General features: G+C 34.8%; 1 protein-coding gene across 4 annotated transcripts in view; it reads left to right on the top strand.

The window, feature by feature from the left end:
* The window catches only part of LOC110457171 (receptor expression-enhancing protein 1-like), a 33,174-nt gene extending 14,079 nt beyond the window's left edge, over nucleotides 1–19,095 (top strand). Inside the window, exons 5-11 of one of the 4 annotated variants that reach the window (XR_002463670.1) lie at nucleotides 1,197–1,310; nucleotides 2,329–2,446; nucleotides 4,135–4,158; nucleotides 8,373–8,489; nucleotides 8,950–9,038; nucleotides 12,332–18,326; nucleotides 18,364–19,095. Coding sequence is in view for 3 of the 4 variants with exons in the window: in XM_021508316.1 (XP_021363991.1) it covers nucleotides 1,197–1,310; nucleotides 2,329–2,446; nucleotides 4,135–4,158; nucleotides 8,373–8,489; nucleotides 8,950–9,038; nucleotides 12,332–12,409 (540 nt within the window). In the remaining variant the exon portion in view is untranslated. Of the gene's footprint in view, nucleotides 1–1,196; nucleotides 1,311–2,328; nucleotides 2,447–4,134; nucleotides 4,159–8,372; nucleotides 8,490–8,949; nucleotides 9,039–10,809 lie in introns of all 4 variants that reach the window. The other 3 variants (XM_021508317.1, XM_021508316.1, XM_021508318.1) reach the window with 3 other exon arrangements.
* Nucleotides 19,096–19,704: the final 609 nt, after the last annotated feature.

Genomic DNA, 19,704 nt, shown 5'->3' on the forward strand with positions numbered 1-19,704 from the left:
TACAGCCTCACGTTGTGAAGAGAGAGAAAATAAATATTCACAGCTGTGACATGTTTTGTGGACACATGTTGCAAAACTTACCTAGTCCTTACAGTGGTATAGCCCATGATAAATCGCTCAAATATTGAAAGCTTGATACAACTCCCTGTTTTCATGGAGAGAATCCCTGTTGTCATCAGGAAGAGTCTGTTATCATAGGGCATGTTGTCATTGACAGATTTTTTATTGACATGGGGAGAGTTCACAGTGATTTTCTTTTGCTCAGTTTTACTGATGAATACAGGCAGTTTTCCCTAGCTTAAAAGTACCTTGATTTTCCAAAAATGACCAAAAACTGAGAAATATATTCCCAATTTCAATACAATTAGTACTATATTTTCCCAATTCATAAAAGAACAGGCTGCTGTAAAATTAAGGTAGCAAAACCACTGGTTCAAATTGTCCATAGCGAAAGTTGGTGTTGTCATAGACAGAATCCCTGTTGTCACGAAGAGAGTCCCAGTTGTCCTTGGGAGAGTCTTTATTTTCATAGGGAGAGTTGCTGTTGTCATGGGGAGAATACTTGTTGTCATGAAGAGAGTCCTGGTTGTCAAGGGGGAAATCGTTGCTGCATGAAGAGAGTCCTCGTTGTCATGGGGATAATCCTTGTTGTTATGAAGAGAGTCCTGGTTGTCATGGGGATAGTCCTTGTTGTTATGAAGATAGTCCTCGTTGTCATGGGGATAATCCTTGTTGTTATGAAGAGAGTCCTGATTGTCATGGGGATAATCCTTGTTGTTATGAAGAGTGTCCTCGTTGTCATGGGGATAATCCTTGTTGTTATGAAGAGAGTCCTGGTTGTCAAGGGGGAAATCGTTGCTGCATGAAGAGAGTCCTCGTTGTCATGGGGATAATCCTTGTTGTTATGAAGAGAATCCTCGTTGTCATGGGGATAATCCTTGTTGTTATGAAGAGTGTCCTCGTTGTCATGGGGATAATCCTTGTTGTTATGAAGAGAGTCCTCGTTGTCATGGGGAGAGTCCTTTTTATTATAGTGTCACATGTTGTCAATGTTGTCACTTGAGGAAAACAATGATAATATTGCTCTTCAAATGAAACAGTTATAATAAAGTAAGATATAGAATAATTATGTGTTATGATGATTTTTTCTCTAGAGATTTTACTCTAATGATAATAAACATTGATTTGTGTTTCAGGAAATAGATGAATACATATCCCAGGCAACAAAGCAGGGTTATTCTACCTTACTGAACCTGGGTCAACGAGGCATTTCCTACGCTACCAATGTGGTGGTGAAAACTGCTATAAAGGTAGGTTACCAAGGAGACAATCATGGTAGAGTAAGTATACAGGTCGGTTACCATGAAAAGTCAGGGTAGCTTTATACAGGTCAGTTACCAAGGAAAATCATGGTTGAGCAATTATACAGGTCGGTTACCATGGGAAGTCATGGTAGTAGAGCAAGGTTACCATGGGAAGTCATGGTTGAGCAATTATTCATGAACATAACCAAAGGGTTGGTCTTGAAAGGGCTAAATTGGATGAAAATACCCTAAAAGCTCCTTTAGAAATTAAACAAACATTACTGGAAATCGTCAAAGTGAGCATTGAATTTGACTTATTGATTATTAAACTATGATTTTATATCTATTTCGGTGGGATTTATAATGAATCAATAAAATACAAGAAATTAAATATTTGTTAGAGTTCATTTCTAAATTTTTCATTATTAATAATATTTAATCATAGCACTATCTGTCTTCATGTTTGTTGATATAAATTAAGAAACATCGGGTTGAAAAATAAGATGTGGTAATAAACCGTTTTGACTGTTGTAAGACAAAATATATAATTAACAATAGTTACAACTATAAGTTATGATGCTGAAGACTTGATTCGCAGGTAACAATGATTATAAGTGTTGATGAAATGTTATGTAACAACTATAAGTTATGATGCTGAAGACTTGATTCGCAGGTTACAATGATTGTAAGTGTTGTTGAAATGTTATGTAACAACTTTAAGTTATGATGCTGAAGACTTGATTCAGAGGTAACAATGATTGTAAGTGTTGTTGAAATGTAATGTAACAACTATAAGTTATGATGCTGAAGACTTGATTCAGAGGTAACAATGATTGTAAGTGTTGTTGAAATGTAATGTAACAACTATAAGTTATGATTCTGAAGACTTGATTCAGAGGTAACAATGATTGTACGTGTTGTTGAAATGTAATGTAACAACTATAAGTTATGATGCTGAAGACTTGATTGTGATAACAGATGTTGTTAGGATGATGAGTTACCATGGTGATGACCTTTTTTGCAGGGTCAGTCTAGCCTTGTAGATCATGTACGTAAGAGTTATAGCACCAATGACCTGAGGGTCCCAGACGACTCTCAGAACAACGCCGGGGGAGCGTTAATGGACAGCGAAGACGAATTTGGTAAGAACATCATCAAAGATCGTTAGCAGTTACCAATACAGTAAAAAGGTTCTTGTATGTTAAAAAAACGTACTGCACTTGAAGATAGGAGAAAAAATAAGAATAAATATTTCAACATGGGCAGAGGAATAAGGTGAAGATTTTAGTGACAATATTAATTGCTTAAGGTGTTGTGGCTCCATTAAAAGCATGTTCGCTTCCTAACTTGACAGCAAAATGCACCTAGACAATGCTGATTAAATGTCATTAAATGGCAAGTTTAAATTTATTTTTATCTTTCTCACTTTTTAGGTCACCTGAGCTTTAGCTCAAGTGACCTATTGCTATCCGTCTTCGTCCGTTATTATTTTACATTTTCAACTTCAGCTGAAATTCTGGCAAAGGGATTTCATTAATATTTCATGGGAAGGTTACTGACATCTCCCTGACCAAGTGTTGTTATTTTTCGGGTCAATCAAAAATCCAGTATGGCCGCCAAGGCTGCCATTTTGAAAAACTATTTCAAACTTAAAGTCAAGTTCTGCTAGGCCGATTGAACTGAAACTTTGTAGGAATGATTGACTCATGGTCCTGACAAAGTGTTGTTGTTTTTCGGGTAGATCAGAAATCCAATATGGCCGCTACTGCCGCCATTTTGAAAAACTGTTTCAAACTTAAAGTAAAGTTCTGCTAGGCCGATTGAACTGAGAGTTGGTAGGAATGATCGTCTCATGGTCCTGACAAAGTGTTGTTATTTTTCGGGTTAATCAGAAATCGAATATGGCCGCCAAGGCCGCCATTTTGAAAAACTCTTTCAAACTTAAATTCAAGTTCTGCTAGGCCGATTGAACTGAAACTTTGTAGGCATGATCGACTCATGGTCCTGACAAAGTGTTGTTATTTTTCGGGTCAATCAGAAATCCAATATGGCAGGCTGCCATAATGAAAAATTATTTCAAGTTCTACTTGGCCGATTGAACAAAAACTTTGTAGGAATGATCGACTCATGGTCCTGACAAAGTTTTGTTATTTTTTGGGTCGATCAGAAATACAATTTGGCTGCCATGGCCGCTATTTTGAAAATACTTATTTCAAACTTAAAAACAAGTTCTAATAGGCCTATCTAACTGAAAATCGGTCTAGGAAAGATCAGCTCATGGTCCTGACAAACTTAAGTTAACGTTATACTTAAACAATTTTTTACTCAAATTGGTACATATTTCAACAACAAAAATAAATACTGTTTAGGCCCATGGGCCTCTTGTTTTCTTTTTTGACAGATTAAATGGTGATTGTCGGAATAAACATCACAATCTGATACTCTAAAACATCCTAAACAAGTGTTAATTTTTACTCTATTGCTCCTAAACAAGTGTTAATTTTTACTCTATTGCTCCTAAACAAGTGTTAATTTTTACTCTATTGCTCCTAAACAGGTGTTAATTTTTACTCTATTGCTCCTAAACAGGTGTTAATTTTAACTCTATTGCTCCTAAACAAGTGTTAATTTTTACTCTATTGCTCCTAAACAAAAGCCATATATAACTCCACAGCAATCACATGCATTTGATCATGTCTAAGCTTCTGTCTCATTATGTTTTCTGTGATCTTATTCGTGTTGGTTTACATTTGGAAGTGTGACTAACACATGCTTACATACTCTTTGTTGGGTCAGGTTAACATTTAGATTCACCTTTTTTTTAATTTAGAAATACAGGCTGAGAACATTAATGGTAATAACACTGTGGCCATACCTCAATGGGTTTCTGGATTCATGCATGCTACCTCATAACCCTGATTTCTATACTAAAAATGCTATCTAATAAAAACCAGACATTTTTTGACATACGTTTACTTTGTTTTTAGTGATAACAGGAGTCTCTATTCACTGCACTCCAACCCCAATTACCATAATATACCTATACTTTTGGTTGAATTTTATTTTTATCTAAGTTTAGTAAATACCTAAAGAAATAGCTTCACCACTAATAATACAGGTCTGTATAAACCTGTGGTAGAATACACACAGACAGTGATGAAATTAAGTGATGAAATTATTCAATAACCCAAGATCCATCCCAGTATATAAAAACGGTTTTGGTCATATACAAAATCCAAATGATCAGACCATAGTGGCATAGCTACTCTGAAAAAGGACGGTAAACTTGTTTATGACCCTTCCACCAAGGCCCAGGTGCTAAATGCACAATTTCAATCTGTTTTTACTGCTCCTGAAATCTTTACCGACCAGCAGTTTCGCACTAGATGCAACATGCCTACTCACGATAAGACCCTACCCTGCCTGAAATTNATCAGTCTCTGGAAACAGGTATAGTGCCTTCAGACTGGAAATCTGCAAATGTATCACCTGCTTATAAAAAGGGTCCAAAATTTCACCCAGAAAACTACAGGCCCATATCTCTGACCTGTATCTGTAGCAAAATTATGGAACACATTGTGGTCTCAACTATCATGACCCATGCCGATACCCATAACATATTGTATCCGTTCCAACATGGTTTTCGCAAATCGCGATCATGCGAAACCCAACTTCTTGAATTTGTGGATGACATCTCAAAGAATCTTGATGAGGGACGCCAAACAGATATCCTCATAATGGACTTTGCTAAGGCTATCGACAAGGTCAGTCATTCTCTCCTAAACCATAAACTAAAACATTATGGTATATGTGGAAATGTCGCAAACTGGATCAAGAGTTTCCTGACTGGTAGAACTCGGACAGTAGTAGTTGAAGGGGAGAAGTCTGATTTTGTCGATGTCCATTCTGGGGTACCCCAGGGGTCAGTTTTGGGACCCAGTTTATTTCTTTACTTTATAAATGATATCCCTGTGGGTCTACAATCCGTTTATTTACAGACGACACTATTGCATATCTAGTTATCAAGTCAAACAGTGATGCTGAAACACTTCAAAAATATCTTGACAAACTAGCGCTCTGGGAAAATACATGGAAAATGATCTTCCACCCAAACAAATGCAATGTGTTGTCGGTGACTAAAAACAAAACTCCAATAGTCCATAATTATACTTTACATGGACACATAGTGGAACATCTTAGTCAGGCCGAGTATCTGGGTGTAACGCTATCATCTGACCTTAAATGGGATTCACATATAAATACTATCTGCCCAAAAGCAAATTCTAAGCTAGGCTTTTTAAGACGAAATCTTAAGATTGGCTCAACATCAGCCAAAGTACAGCATACAAATCAGTAGTTCGACCATCACTTGACTATGCCTGTACAGTATGGGACCCTCACACCCAAACAAATATTGACAAGTTGGAAATGGTCCAGCGAAGGGCAGCGCGCTATGTGCTCAATAAGCACAGGTACAACCATCGTACCTCCAGTGTGTCAGAAATGTTGGACCAGCTAAAGCTGCGCCCTCTAGCAGATAGACGCAGAGATGTTCGTCTGACCATGCTTCACAACATTGTAAACCAGAAAGTCGTTATCGTAAAATCAGACAGATTAATCCCTACAGTTAGAAAATCCCGAACAAACCACCAGTTTTCGTATCAAATTCCCCACTCAAAAACCCAGACCAGAAAGGCATCATTCTTCCCTCAAACTATACCCGAGTGGAATAAACTCCCACCTGACATTATTTCTAGCCCTACAACGGAATTATTCAAATCAGCCCTCTACTGTCACTTTTCAAACGCAAATTAGACCATCTCGTATCTTTTAAAAACAATCTCTTTCCATGTTTCACTCCTCGTCTGACATTTTATTGTCAAATTGTTGAAGTTGGTCAGTACCATTTAGAAGTAGAAGATATTGTAAATCACTTAGTTTACAAATTATTGTTCTCGCAATTACACTTAAATGAATAGCTTGCTTATGCTTCTTGAAATAAAGTGACACCTCCATGATAAAGTAAACTTTGTTCACAGCAAAATGGCTTGATTACGAGATGGCTTTATATTTTCTTAAATAATGTTTAGATGGGCTTAATTTTCACACATACAAATGTAACTATTTTTGCTTTTACACCCAAAAGAAAGTATTCACCACAGCTGAAAAAGATAATATGATGACAGGTATTTTGTCTTTATAAATATTTGTTGGCTCCCCAAATTTCACTCTTCAATGATTTACAGTGCATCTTAAAAAGCATATGTGTTATAAAAGGAAATCACCTTTAACTCCTCACTAATCATCAGTAACCTTTCAACCAAGGGTTCTCTAGTACTAGTTGTCTGCCTTTATTAACAGTGTTACACAACTGTTTGAGTTGAGATCCACAGACTGATCATTTTGTTAAGAAAACTTATCATGCTGCAAAAAATAACTCTTATTGGAAAAAAATAGTATTTGCATGTATATTGGAAACATGTTTCATTTCATACCAGATTATTAAATATGTGTATAATGTAAATTTTCCAATACGTCCATTTTGTAAGTCTTTATATATCTAATATGCTCATATATATATATATATATAAGTGTTTTGACAGTGCAATTGACGTCAACACATTTGTTTTAATATTCACTAAACCAAACCTGTTTTGCTAAACCTACCCTGTTCTCTGGAATCCCTCCTCTTGGTCCTAGAACATGATTGGCTCCCTCCCTGATTTCCTGGTTTACGGTGAACTTGTGTTGAGTAAGGTTCTGAGGACTGTTGATAACAGTTCTATAAACCAGTTAGCAAAGGAAATATCGAGGCTGAATATTTGTGGATCTCATACCCGGTAATATTTTTCATGGAAATTATAGTTGTGCATGCACATTCACATCATAAAATTTTGTTTCGTGAAGTATATTTCAATATAATCTAACAGTAGTCTAATGAAAATTTCTGATAAGGGGCATTATTACAGAATTCAGATTATTTTACATTAAAACCTCTGGTTTGATTCATAGTAATTGATATTTTTAATGTTGAATCGTCCTTTATACCAGAAGTAGGTTTTAAGTTCCATGCTTTGCAGTATATTCTCGGTTGAATAGCATGTAAATGACGTTCATCTTTTAGATTTTCTCATGATCACAATGCTTTTAATGTAACAAGGTTCTACAGTTTTTTCCCAAATAATACCAGTGATAACTAATTTCATTATTTGATAGGTGATAAATTACCAGTGATAACTAGGTTCATTATTTGATTGGTGATAAATCACCAGTGATAACTATGTTCATTATTTGATTGGTGATAAATCACCAGTGATAACTATGTTCATTATTTGATTGGTGATAAATCACCAGTGATAACTATGTTTATTATTTGATTGGTGATAAAATACCAGTGATAACTATGTTTATAATTTGATTGGTGATAAATTACCAGTGATAACTAGGTTCATTATTTGATTGGTGATAAGTTACCAGTGATAACTATGTTTATAATTTGATTGATGATAAATTACCAGTGATAACTAGGTTCATTATTTGATTGGTGATAAATCACTAGTGATAACTATTGTATGTTCATTATTTGATTGGTGATAAATCACCTGTGGTAACTATGTTCATTATTTGATTGGTGATAAATCACCTGTGATAACTATTGTATGTTCATTATTTGATTGGTGATAAATCACTGATAAATCACCAGTGATAACTATGTTCATTATTTGATTGGTGATAAATCACCAGCGATAACTAGGTTCATTATTGGATTGGTGATAAATCACTTGTGATAACTAGGTTCATTATTTGATTGGTGATAAGTTACCAGTGATAACTAGGTTCATTATTTGATTGGTGATAAATCACCAGTGATACCTATGTTCATTATTTGATTGGTGATAAATCACCAGTGATAACTATGTTCATTATTTGATTGGTGATAAATTATCAGTGATAACTAGGTTCATTATTTGATTGGTGATAAATCACCAGTGATAACTAGGTTCATTATTTGATTCGTAGTACAATGTCCATTGTTTGGTTACACTTTACTGGTATTTTGGGTTACAGATGAGCGACTTTCTGAAGACAACAGAGAGATAGAGAGAAGGAAAGACAAGAGAAAATTACACAGAAGCTCTAGTGATGTCACAGATAGCCGGTCTGTAAGGCCACAAAAAACTCCAGGTACTAAATCCCCTGTTAGAAAAATTCACATTACTATCCAACATTACTGTATGACATTTTTTTAGACGATAAAATCCTGTTAACTTTAACCTGGTATACATGCATCAGTCACGGTGGACTTTGACCTTTTACAATTATAATCCCTTGTTTGTCATTTTACAATTATCATCCCGTGTAAAATTTGACCACGATTATATGCTTTATATCGTGATATTTTCCCTATGTTCTGTTGTAGCAATATCTCTTTAGAGATAATGTTTCTGTTATATAAGGACAAAAAATGGATCTTGTACATGTATAATTCTTTGTGAACTTTGACCTTTTGACATGTATAACTCTCTGTGAACTTTGACCTTTTTACATGTATAACTCTCTGTGAACTTTGACCTTTTTACATGTATAACTCTCTGTGAACTTTGATCTGTTCACATGTTGTATTACTTCCCATAAACATCTTCAGGTCTTTCCAAATTGGAGGAAGAGGACGAAGACCAATCCTCATATTCAGAAGAAGTGTATTACACACAAAGCTACTATAGCCCAAAGGATGTAAGTACCAACCCGATTCCCAGCTGATTCTAACCAATATTGTTTGACATTGTTGAAAAATAGAATAGTTGAACCAGATGAACATTTCTGTGCTTAAGGTATTTCGCCTTTGTTAATACGATTTAAGCTGGGTGTATTCCTGTCAGGTTTACTTGAGTGAGTTACAACCACAGTAGTCTTCAACACTATCACAGTTCGTGACTTTCAAATTTGTTTTGTAAGCACACCTGGAACGCAGTGTCTGTGAGCTTATGCCATGGCGCGGCATCTTTACGTTGTCAACCTTTTCTTATTTCTGTGCCTTCTCTAAAATGATAATGCCTAAAATATTTAGTAGAATTTTTAGCCTATAGAATGCTAGGATGAAGAGTTATCAAGTTTGTGCGAATAGATAATACCCGTTTTCAAGATCCATACTGTGAAATAGTTTGCCTGTAGTTTAAAACAAGTAAAAATGATCTTCCAGCAAAGATCTTTAAGGTACAAAGACGTGACATTTAGTGTTAATTTACTTGCTATCAAAGTGATTTACCATGTTTGGCATAGACTCTCAGCATTTAATAACAGGTGAGTGATACAGCCTATTTGGCCTTTTGTTTTCCATGTTTAAAATTGCTATTACTGAAACACAGGAACCTCTTTCCTTCCCATCAAAATTTGAATGAAAGTGTTCATTTTAATTCCTAACATAATTACCTGTACCTGTATTATCAGTGTTGCAGTTTCCTTTCTGTTAAATAGAATTTATCTCTCATTTGTAATGCATACAAAGAAATGTCAAACTCAGGACGAGATATTTCAGGTCTAGCACAAGGCTTTGTCAAGTGCCAAACCTCAAAAATCTAATCCCAATTATTTGAGATTGCTCTCTGTCTACATCACACAGCAGTAATTGATTATTGTTCTCCCACACTGTCATAGCAAATACTCCGAGTTGTAATGGTGAACCCTACACAATATGCCATTGTCAATGGTGCATAAAATCTGACAAAATTAGATATGCCATTGTGTTATGGTTACAGACTAACATTGAATAGTGGGATGACATGGTCCTTATGTTATGTGGTGATACGGTCAGCATACAGGTGGCGGTGCATGTGAGCTGTGTTTATTTAGGTAGATCAAAATTAATCAAAAAGATAATCTGTTGGATGAGGTGTAGATACCTGAAGGATCAAATATTGAAGAAAACATAATGTTTACCAAGGGTTTCTTTCAATATTTCAATCAGAGGGTCATTTGATCTATATCACGTTCCCAGGGATAGATTGTATTACTTGCGTATATTCCAGGAAAAGCACTATGTTTAGCGACAGAGTGACGGGCATATCTTTTCTTCTGGCCATCCATGAAGTCACAATTACCACAATGTTAATTTGTGATGACATAATAGGGATCTTAACTTGAGATTCAGATAGAATATTCCAGTGTCGATGGGGGTATCCTGGTCAGGTGGGCAAAGACATGTATCTTTTCCCTAGAAAAGAGGGAACACAACTGTGAAGTGTGGGAGAACCATTCAACATTAATACCTATTATAAACAGGATATAAAAGACTATAATGACAGAGTAAAACTACAACAGTTTCCACCAACAGAAACTTAACACTTGTAGATAGGATGTGAACACGTATATGTGTGTGGTGCTGGTTCACACTTGTGTTTTTGGACTTGCTGTCTTAGTGTTTGTGATGTGTTCTATGTTTGATAAGTTTGTTTGGCTGCACTATAACTAGACAAGCTTAGAGTGGGGTTTACTATACCTGTTTCAGCACAAGAGTGATCCGTATGGAACGTTACCTCGCACAAGAGCTAGAACAAGATCCAAGCTTCATCAATGACAGCACCTCCATGCTTCCCGCATTCAACCAAGACATGGTCATGTAGTCACAAAAACAGAGTCGGTTGTAAACTGTCCGTCTCCCCACAGATCAGTACTGTAACTAACAGCAAGAGGAATAATATAGCCTGTCAATTATACTCGCCATCACAGTTCTGTTCCCTACTGACTATCATTGGATTTGGACTTTAAATGAGTGTAGATAAAAAAAGGCTTTTCTTACAGGAGAAAAAATGTTAATAATACACACTACTAAATAAGAGAATTTCTTTTTCATTCTCGTTATATAAAAAGATTTAAATGAAGTATGATTTGCTCCCTAATTTTGTATGATATCTGAATTTAATATAGCCAGAAAAAGGTTAATTAATCAAGTAAGATGTCGACAAGGAGAGAAATGTTGTCTGCCTTTGAAGAATGGAAATGATATAGAAACAAGTGTGAAAAATTAGTATTGAGATCAAATACAGCCATAATACAAATATTGGTCAAAACTGTTTGAGACAGAAATTGACTGTCTGATGCAGTAAATAAAAAATATGATGTGCTCCAGTTACTCACCAGTTCGTGTCATCTAACATTGGTCATCCCCACCACTGAACTGCTCAATATACTGAAGAATTCCAACTCCATCAGGCCCCAGGATTGTGAGGCAGTCCGACTGAGTCAGTCCAGATTTCAAATGATGAAAAAATCAGTATTCTTCATTAAATCAGTCTAGCTTTTGTGTAGAATAGCCTTTTCATGGAACTCAACTTAGTATTAAAAAAATGGACTCAATTGTAAGTTCTTTGATGACCCTGGGGCCAGTGCTATTGTACCTAGCTTTGTGTGTTAAAGGTTTGCTTTTTAGACTACGAAGGTGGTGGAGCACATTTCGTACTGGACCATGATAATTTTTACGTTTTTGTCGTGGTAATATAATTACTGTAAAGATTATCTTTTTGTGAGGTTCTGTTTTTGTGATATTTTCGTAACTGTGATTTTTGCATGAAAATTAACCCCACAAAATATGAATTACATGTAATTGTCATTTCGTAAAGCTTCATGTTGAAGTTTTCCTCATTAATTTTGCCTCATAAACTGACACTCTAGAGAATGTTTGTAGTCGTTGACACTTCTATGTGTACAATTTATAAAAGCATATTGTACACACATCACCAAATAAATTATCAGTTTCTTCATTTAACATTTGACAAATGACATAACATAAAATGTTTCCGTGATGAAAACCATTGTTATTTCCTTAAAAGTTTAACTATCTTGAAATAATTTTCAAACAAAACCTGGTTATTATTTAGAGGCTGATATCATTCATCAGTAGTAGGAAAAGGCTACATGTATTGATTTAGTTTTTATGAATCATTAATTTTCCCAAAACGTTGACATCAAATGTTTTTGTCCACCTTATTTTCATTTCGTGCAAGTGATCTTTTGATGAGCATCTTTTGCAGGGTTCTCCTAAGGACAGGAAGAGAAAAAAACAGTCAGATCAGAATTTGCTGAAGACACAGAGAAGATTATCTGAATGACCTTTGTATAGTCACCATATGTAAATCTGAACATAGCACTGATGTTTATAAAAAATCAACCAGCTTTATAAGTGTGTTACTATACACTGACATGCTTTATAAGTGTGTCACTATACACTGACATGCTTTATAAGTGTGTCACTATATGCTGACAAGCTATATAAGTGTGTCACTATACACTGACATGCTTTATAAGTGTGTCACTATACACTGACACGCTTTATAAGTGTGTCACTATACACTGACAAGCTTTATAAGTGTGTCACTATACAGTGACATGCTTTATAAGTGTGTCACTATACACTGACAAGCTTTATAAGAGTGTCACTATACACTCACAAGCTATATAAGTGTGTCACTATACACTGACATGCTATATAAGTGTGTCACTATACACTGACAAGCTTTATAAGCGTGTCACTATACACTGACATGCTTTATAAGTGTCTCACTATACACTGACAAGCTTTATAAGTGTGTCACTATACAGTGACATGCTTTATAAGTGTGTCACTATACACTGACACGCTTTATAAGTGTGTCACTATACACTGACAAGCTTTATAAGCGTGTCACTATACACTGACATGCTTTATAAGTGTTTCACTATACACTGACAAGCTATATAAGTGTGTCACTATACACTGACATGCTATATAAGTGTGTCACTATACACTGACATGCTATATAACTGTGTCACTATACACTGACATGCTTTATAAGTGTCTCACTATACACTGACAAGCTTTATAAGTGTGTCACTATACACTGACAAGCTTTATAAGCGTGTCACTATACACTGACATGCTTTATAAGTGTCTCACTATACACTGACAAGCTTTATAAGTGTGTCACTATACACTGACAAACTATATAAGTGTGTCACTATACACTGACAAGCTGTATAAGTGTGTCACTATTCACTGACAAGCTATATAAGTGTGTCACTATACACTGACAAGCTATTTATGATTGTCAATATATACTGACAAGTTATATAAATGATGTCACTTTATACAGAGCTGTGTTCTATTTTGTGCTATTATTATGTTGCTTAAAAGGATATGAATGGTGTACACAGAATGCAATCGATTAACTAAGTAATGTGAACAAACTTTCCTTTCTTTAAGTTGGTTACTTACCTATCAAACAACCATGGCAATATATTTTGATCACAAAACCCTTCACTTCAAATGTACGAAATCATTTTGCAATTCCTGTTAAATGTCCAGGATGTGATTATCTCCCTTGGAATCGTATGATGCTTCCTATTTACAACTGTAGGTAAATGGCAAGATCTTAATGAATGTGAGCTTTTATTATTTTTAAAGTTCATGATTGCTTAAAATTTGGTTGAAAGGTTATGGTTGATCTCTGTTTGTATGTGTTATTTTTAAACCGCTCTCGGCAGGAGCCGGGCGGCTTATTGATATTTTTCTGATTTTTTTTGTCATAACTTTTCAATGAATACTTTGTTGAACACTTTTCTCTGTACAATATGAAGTGTTACTTGACTGTTATGCTGGTTCATCATAGTTTGTAGATAAGTGAGATAATCCTATTCATATTTTTACAATGCATTACAAGGGTTGAATGTTTTGATGGGACTTTAGAAGAACCTTGTGAAGTCTTTTTACAGGTTTGACCTGCCAAAATTGTACATAACCTATGATTTAGCTTGTTATATGCAAAGCATTATTTATGTGAATATGTTGAGATTTTTACCTGCTCTGCTAGAAACATATGTACAGTGTATAGAAATAATCATAAAAAGGTCATAAATGAGTTTTGCATAAGATATACCAGTGTTAATGATACAGACCTTTGTTCTAATTACATATCGAGATGATTTCACTCTATTTTCTATGTATAGATGTTTGTAAATCTTACTAGGTTGTAAACCTTTTTTTATTAATTTTTGCCCTGAGAGCTTACTGATGTGCTGATTATTTTAATTGTGATAGCTTTAACATCATTGAATCTCATGCATCATTGCATGTAAGGTAACATGTACCAGCAACCTGAACTATCTTATTACCATTGTCACTGTTGTGAAAAATTGTTTCAAGTCCAATTTGAAAAAGAGTATTCCGTAAAAATCACAGGTTGCAAAACATTTCACAGAATTATGGTTGTACATAATTTGAATGTTTGAGAGCGGAAATAAAAAGGAAACAAATAGAAACTGTAAGGGTTAACTCTAAACCTTTAAAATGAAAAACCCTGGGCATAACCAATGCTGTCGCCCAGGAATTATAAATGTAGGTCATCAAAAAGAGTAAAGCCAAAACAATTTCTTTTGGCTGCTTCATCTTCCATATAAAAGGGAGAATACTCCACGTAAAAAATAATTTAGTTGAACTCTTGGCAATAATACCTGTTGCAGTGGTACTCTTTACCTTAAATGGACTTGTTCTGTAACTTATACAATCTAGGACTGAGTAAGTGACTCATCTTTTGAATGAGAGTGTGGATAGGTGCTAATATTGTTGTATATTTATTATTTTTATTTTGCACTGTTGTGGGTCCATTTACTATGCGATCATTTGATCTCAAATCTAACTCCCCAACACAGGATAAAATTTGAAAATAAGTTTGTATCAACTTAAGCTAATAAGTTAAACTTAATGGTCTCACTAGCATCCTAGTCAATATTGTCATCTTGTGTATCTAAAATAAAAATAAAACAAACCTGGAAATCTAAAATACATTCATCCATGTAATACTTTTTTGGTGTAGGGAATAATTGTATATCAGTTAAAAATAGTCTATATACACAATCTATATACACAACAAAGCAAAGATTCTGCTTGTTCAATTAAACTAGTGATATGATTAAAGTTTAATAACAAAGTTTATTTTGTTCCAATCATCTTACCATCATTAAACGCATAATTGATCTTAAATTTGGAATATCAAGCATTAATAACAGCAATGAAAGCATCGCGCTTGCTATATATATTGCACATGATTCATTTTAAAGGTCACAAATAATCACTTCTTTTGCCTGATATTTTTAATTATTTGCTCAAAATTCCATTATATTTTGTTATGCTCCCTTTATATCACCTTTATACATATGAACACCTTTTATAATCACTTTAGCACGAGGGATGGGCTCTGTTTTTCTTCAAGTTTATAATCCTTTCACAAATATGCTTATTCCACCATAAACCATATGAAGATAATTAAAATCTTTTATCAGGATGATGAAATGCTACATCATAATAAAAAATAAATGTTTCAATAACAAGTATTTATAGCTTTAATATCTAGCATGTGATTTTTCATTATACTTGAATAATTTTCCCCCATGACACATTTTTTTTGTTATAGTTTCCTTATCACGAAACACATTCCAGTAGTTTCAGACTCTGTGTCCTAATATGGTCATACCTTATCACCAGTAATTACTTGTGATGACTCCGTGTCCTAATACAGTCATACCTTATCACCAGTAACTACTTGTGATAACTCTGTGTCCCAATACGGTCATACCTTATCACCAGTCACTACTTGTGATGACTTTGTGTCCTAATACGGTCATACCTTATCACCAGTAACTACTTGTGATGACTCCGTGTCCTAATAGTCATACCTTATCACCAGTCACTACTTGTGATAACTCTGTGTCCTAATACGGTCATACCTTATCACCAGTAACTACTTGTATTTTCATCACTAACTGAATCTCAGGACATGATTTTGTTGTCATGCTTTTGATGACATTCTGTTTAAAAAAAAAATGGAAATTTAAATATCTGTGTTATGCTTTTGGTGGTGTAATAGAAGTGTCTGTTGTTTTTCCTTTATGCTGATATTTGCCGATCAATGTTGATGTTCTGTTCCTGTGAAGCTTGTTTGTTACTAAACCATAATGTTTTCTTTTATAGAAATGGAATAATCTCCATGCTCTAACATTGTTAATATGAAGAAAGCAGAAAACGTGTCACCAGAGGTACAGTTTGATATTATATTGACTGGAAGTTAATCCTGCTTAGAAAGGTCAGGCAAGCATGAGTGGTGTAATGGGATTGAGATGGAAGCAGGAATGTGATTTACGAGAGTGTTCGTTGTGTTACACTGTGCCTGTCTTAGTCCATGCTAATTACTGGTAGAGAGAGAAATATGTTGTCTATTTCAGTTGACACACCAGGGTTTTACCTGTACCACCTAAGGGTTGGTTGTTACCTGTGTTACTAGCTGGTGATGCTGATTAGAGTTATAATTTATGAAAACTTTGTAGTAACAATGACAGTAGATTGTTAGTATGTGAGTCAACTGATACAAGTCTAGCTCATGGAGTGCTAATGTATGGTGTAATGGCAATCTATACCATTACCAAGGCTACACTGAAACCTATTATCAGCTATCTTCCTCTTGTCTGACAAAGTTGTGGGATATTTTGCAAATAAATTGGAAAACATTATTTCAAGTTATAGAACCAGGTGTTGTGTAAACAAATAGCATTGGTGAAGAACTTTTGAAGTTTGTTGCCGATATAAAGATGAGCTGAGATAGTTTATTTTTTGTATGGGATGTTGCATAATGAAAAAGAAAATTGGTCTTTCATTGCCATTATTAGCCATTGCTGTGTCTTCCATCTTGCATATTAAGTAAAAGGAATGATGCATAGCGTAGTTTGTAGTGAACTGTTCCTACAGGTTAGACAGTCACCTTCACACTTATCTGTAATCTTGTAACAAGAGTAACTTCCCTTTGAACTGTTTCCATACAAATGTTGTCGTTGCTGTCAATGTTTTTTGGTCCCTATTTGTCTTTCCATGTTGAAAATTATGTATTGATTTTGAGAAATAATTAGCTAATCAGAAATTTTTATTCATCATTCAATTAGGTATTGATGATAATTACAGGTGTTGACCTTTGAGCTATATTCAGTGAACGTTGTTATTGGCCTTGATTAAAATCATTATTAATTGTTGAAGTTTTACAAAATTTAATTGAAATGCTGTTAGTGTATTTATTTGGGCGCTATTGATATTTTTACAGCTTCCTTTGACAATTGTACAGAGATACTTTTTCGTAATACCATTCAATAGGAAAGTGTTGAAGGCCCTTAAATATCAATGCCTTGATATAAATACGCCTACCGTACCTGTTTTATACAGGAAAAGTAGTTAACCTATGTTAGTATACTTGTAACTTGTTATAGAACTGAACCATTGTTATAACATAGTCAATTGTTATACTCTCACATTAAATAGTCACTGGAGTCCAAAGGAGTTCAGAAAGAATAATATTCCAAAATATGTAGACACTCACTATTCATGAATATACTGTATTTTTGTGTACTCATACTCGGATTTTTACAGGGTAGTTTCCGGTGGTATATCCGAGGCCAGCATACATAACACACACACAGGATAATTGAAAATCAGCTGAGCAGGTTTTATTTTGAACGTCAGTTTTGTAATATTGCTTACAATAGCTTAAGGTAGCCAGAATATAGACATCCGTGATCTTAGTAAAAACCATTCTACATATCATTTGATGGTTTTATAACTACATTCTAGTTACAGCTAATTAATATATAATTGATATTTCAATAGTAAACATTGGATTTAGAGCTTGTTCAATTGCAATATTTGTCATAACAAATTTGGTTTGAATGGATTGTTTTACAAGATTTTTCTGAAAGGTATGTTTGCTACAAGATGAGAAGAATGTTTGCCACACATTACATTAAAAACAATGCACTCAGATTAATGTAATTTTGTTGTGAGCAAGCCATGTTAGCATAACCTTTGACCTGTGTTGTGACTTAAAGTTGACCTTTAAACTTTGTGATATGTACATATTGGAGGACTTGTATGATCAAGTGCCTGTTTTAATGACCTAGTGTTAAAGAAGGCTATGTAACAACCACTATTGTAACCCCACTCACTAGTGTAACCGGGTACGGAAGGCTATGTAACAACCACTAGTGTAACCAGGTACAGAAGGCTATGTTACAACCACTAGTGTAATCCCACTCACTAGTGTAACCGGGTACAGAAGGCTATGTAACAACCACTATTGTAACCCCGCTCACTAGTGTAACCGGGTACAGAAGGCTATGTAACAACCACTATTGTAACCCCGCTCACTAGTGTAACCGGGTACAGAAGGCTATGTAACAACCACTATTGTAACCCCACTCACTAGTGTAACCGGGTATACACTAATTGGTAGTTCTGCAAATTACAATGGTCAGAATCAACAATGCTAACCAGGTTACACCAGATGTCCAGGTTACAGCAGTGGTTGTAACAAGGCTAGTTACGAGTGTCAGCAAATCTCTAAAGAGACCTGAAAGTACCTGTTGTGATAACATTTTTAACTTGTATATAAAACTTATGATTATACATTCACCCAAACTGAGAACAGGGATCACATAACCTAGTGTAATTCAATAACCATTAAACTTGATACTTTGATTTTTATGTAAAACCTAATTGTTGAGAACTGAACTACTGTGTTACACCGTGTAATGGTTGCCTAAAGCACTATTTCCTGCTATGATAATTTCCTGGTAATGGGTGTTGATGAAAGACACACACTATAACTAGCACCATGCTTTTCAGCGATATTTACCCTATTACAAATTTTCAAATGTATTGTACGGGTGCTTGAGGTATTCATTTCTATAAACATTAGTGAAATAAATGCAACAATCTTGTTTTAAATCATGTTGTTCTTGTTTTTATACACTTGCTTACTCTTATCCCTCAACTGTGAATGTTGGCTTAAAAGTCTTGTCGTCAGTGATGAAAAAAGTTGTCAAATCAGCGAGAATTTTAGAGAAGTAACAGAACCACTGGGTTCATTTCTATTCATAATGGTCGGGGATAGAGAATGTTTACATCGGTGGACTTTGCACAGTACTGGGTAAGGAATGAACTATTTTTTTAGCTGCTGCTTTTACAGCAAACAGAAAATGTAATTGATATTGTGGAAAAGAAAACAACTTTATAGCGGAATCTGTTTTAGTGACCATGTTGTTCACCAAGGAAACTATAGAAATGATTAATGACATTAACGTCTTAAGTTTTATGGCATTCATCTTTTTCTTATGAAATCTGTTTTGCCTATTATGCATCAGACATGAACACATTTGTTTTAATTTCGTGCCATATAACAGTATACCTGCACTGGAAAAAAAACTTTTGGTCTCTGTTTCGGAAAACCTGTGCCTGGAAAGTTGCAGAAGGAAAATCACATTGATGGATCTTAATACATGAAATGGCTTTCAAGATGACACCTGAGGCATAGTACAAAACAAAGGGGATGGGGGG

The sequence above is a fragment of the Mizuhopecten yessoensis genome, unplaced genomic scaffold (assembly GCF_002113885.1).
Source record: "Mizuhopecten yessoensis strain PY_sf001 unplaced genomic scaffold, ASM211388v2 scaffold9033, whole genome shotgun sequence".
In the NCBI taxonomy this organism is placed as follows: domain Eukaryota; kingdom Metazoa; phylum Mollusca; class Bivalvia; order Pectinida; family Pectinidae; genus Mizuhopecten; species Mizuhopecten yessoensis.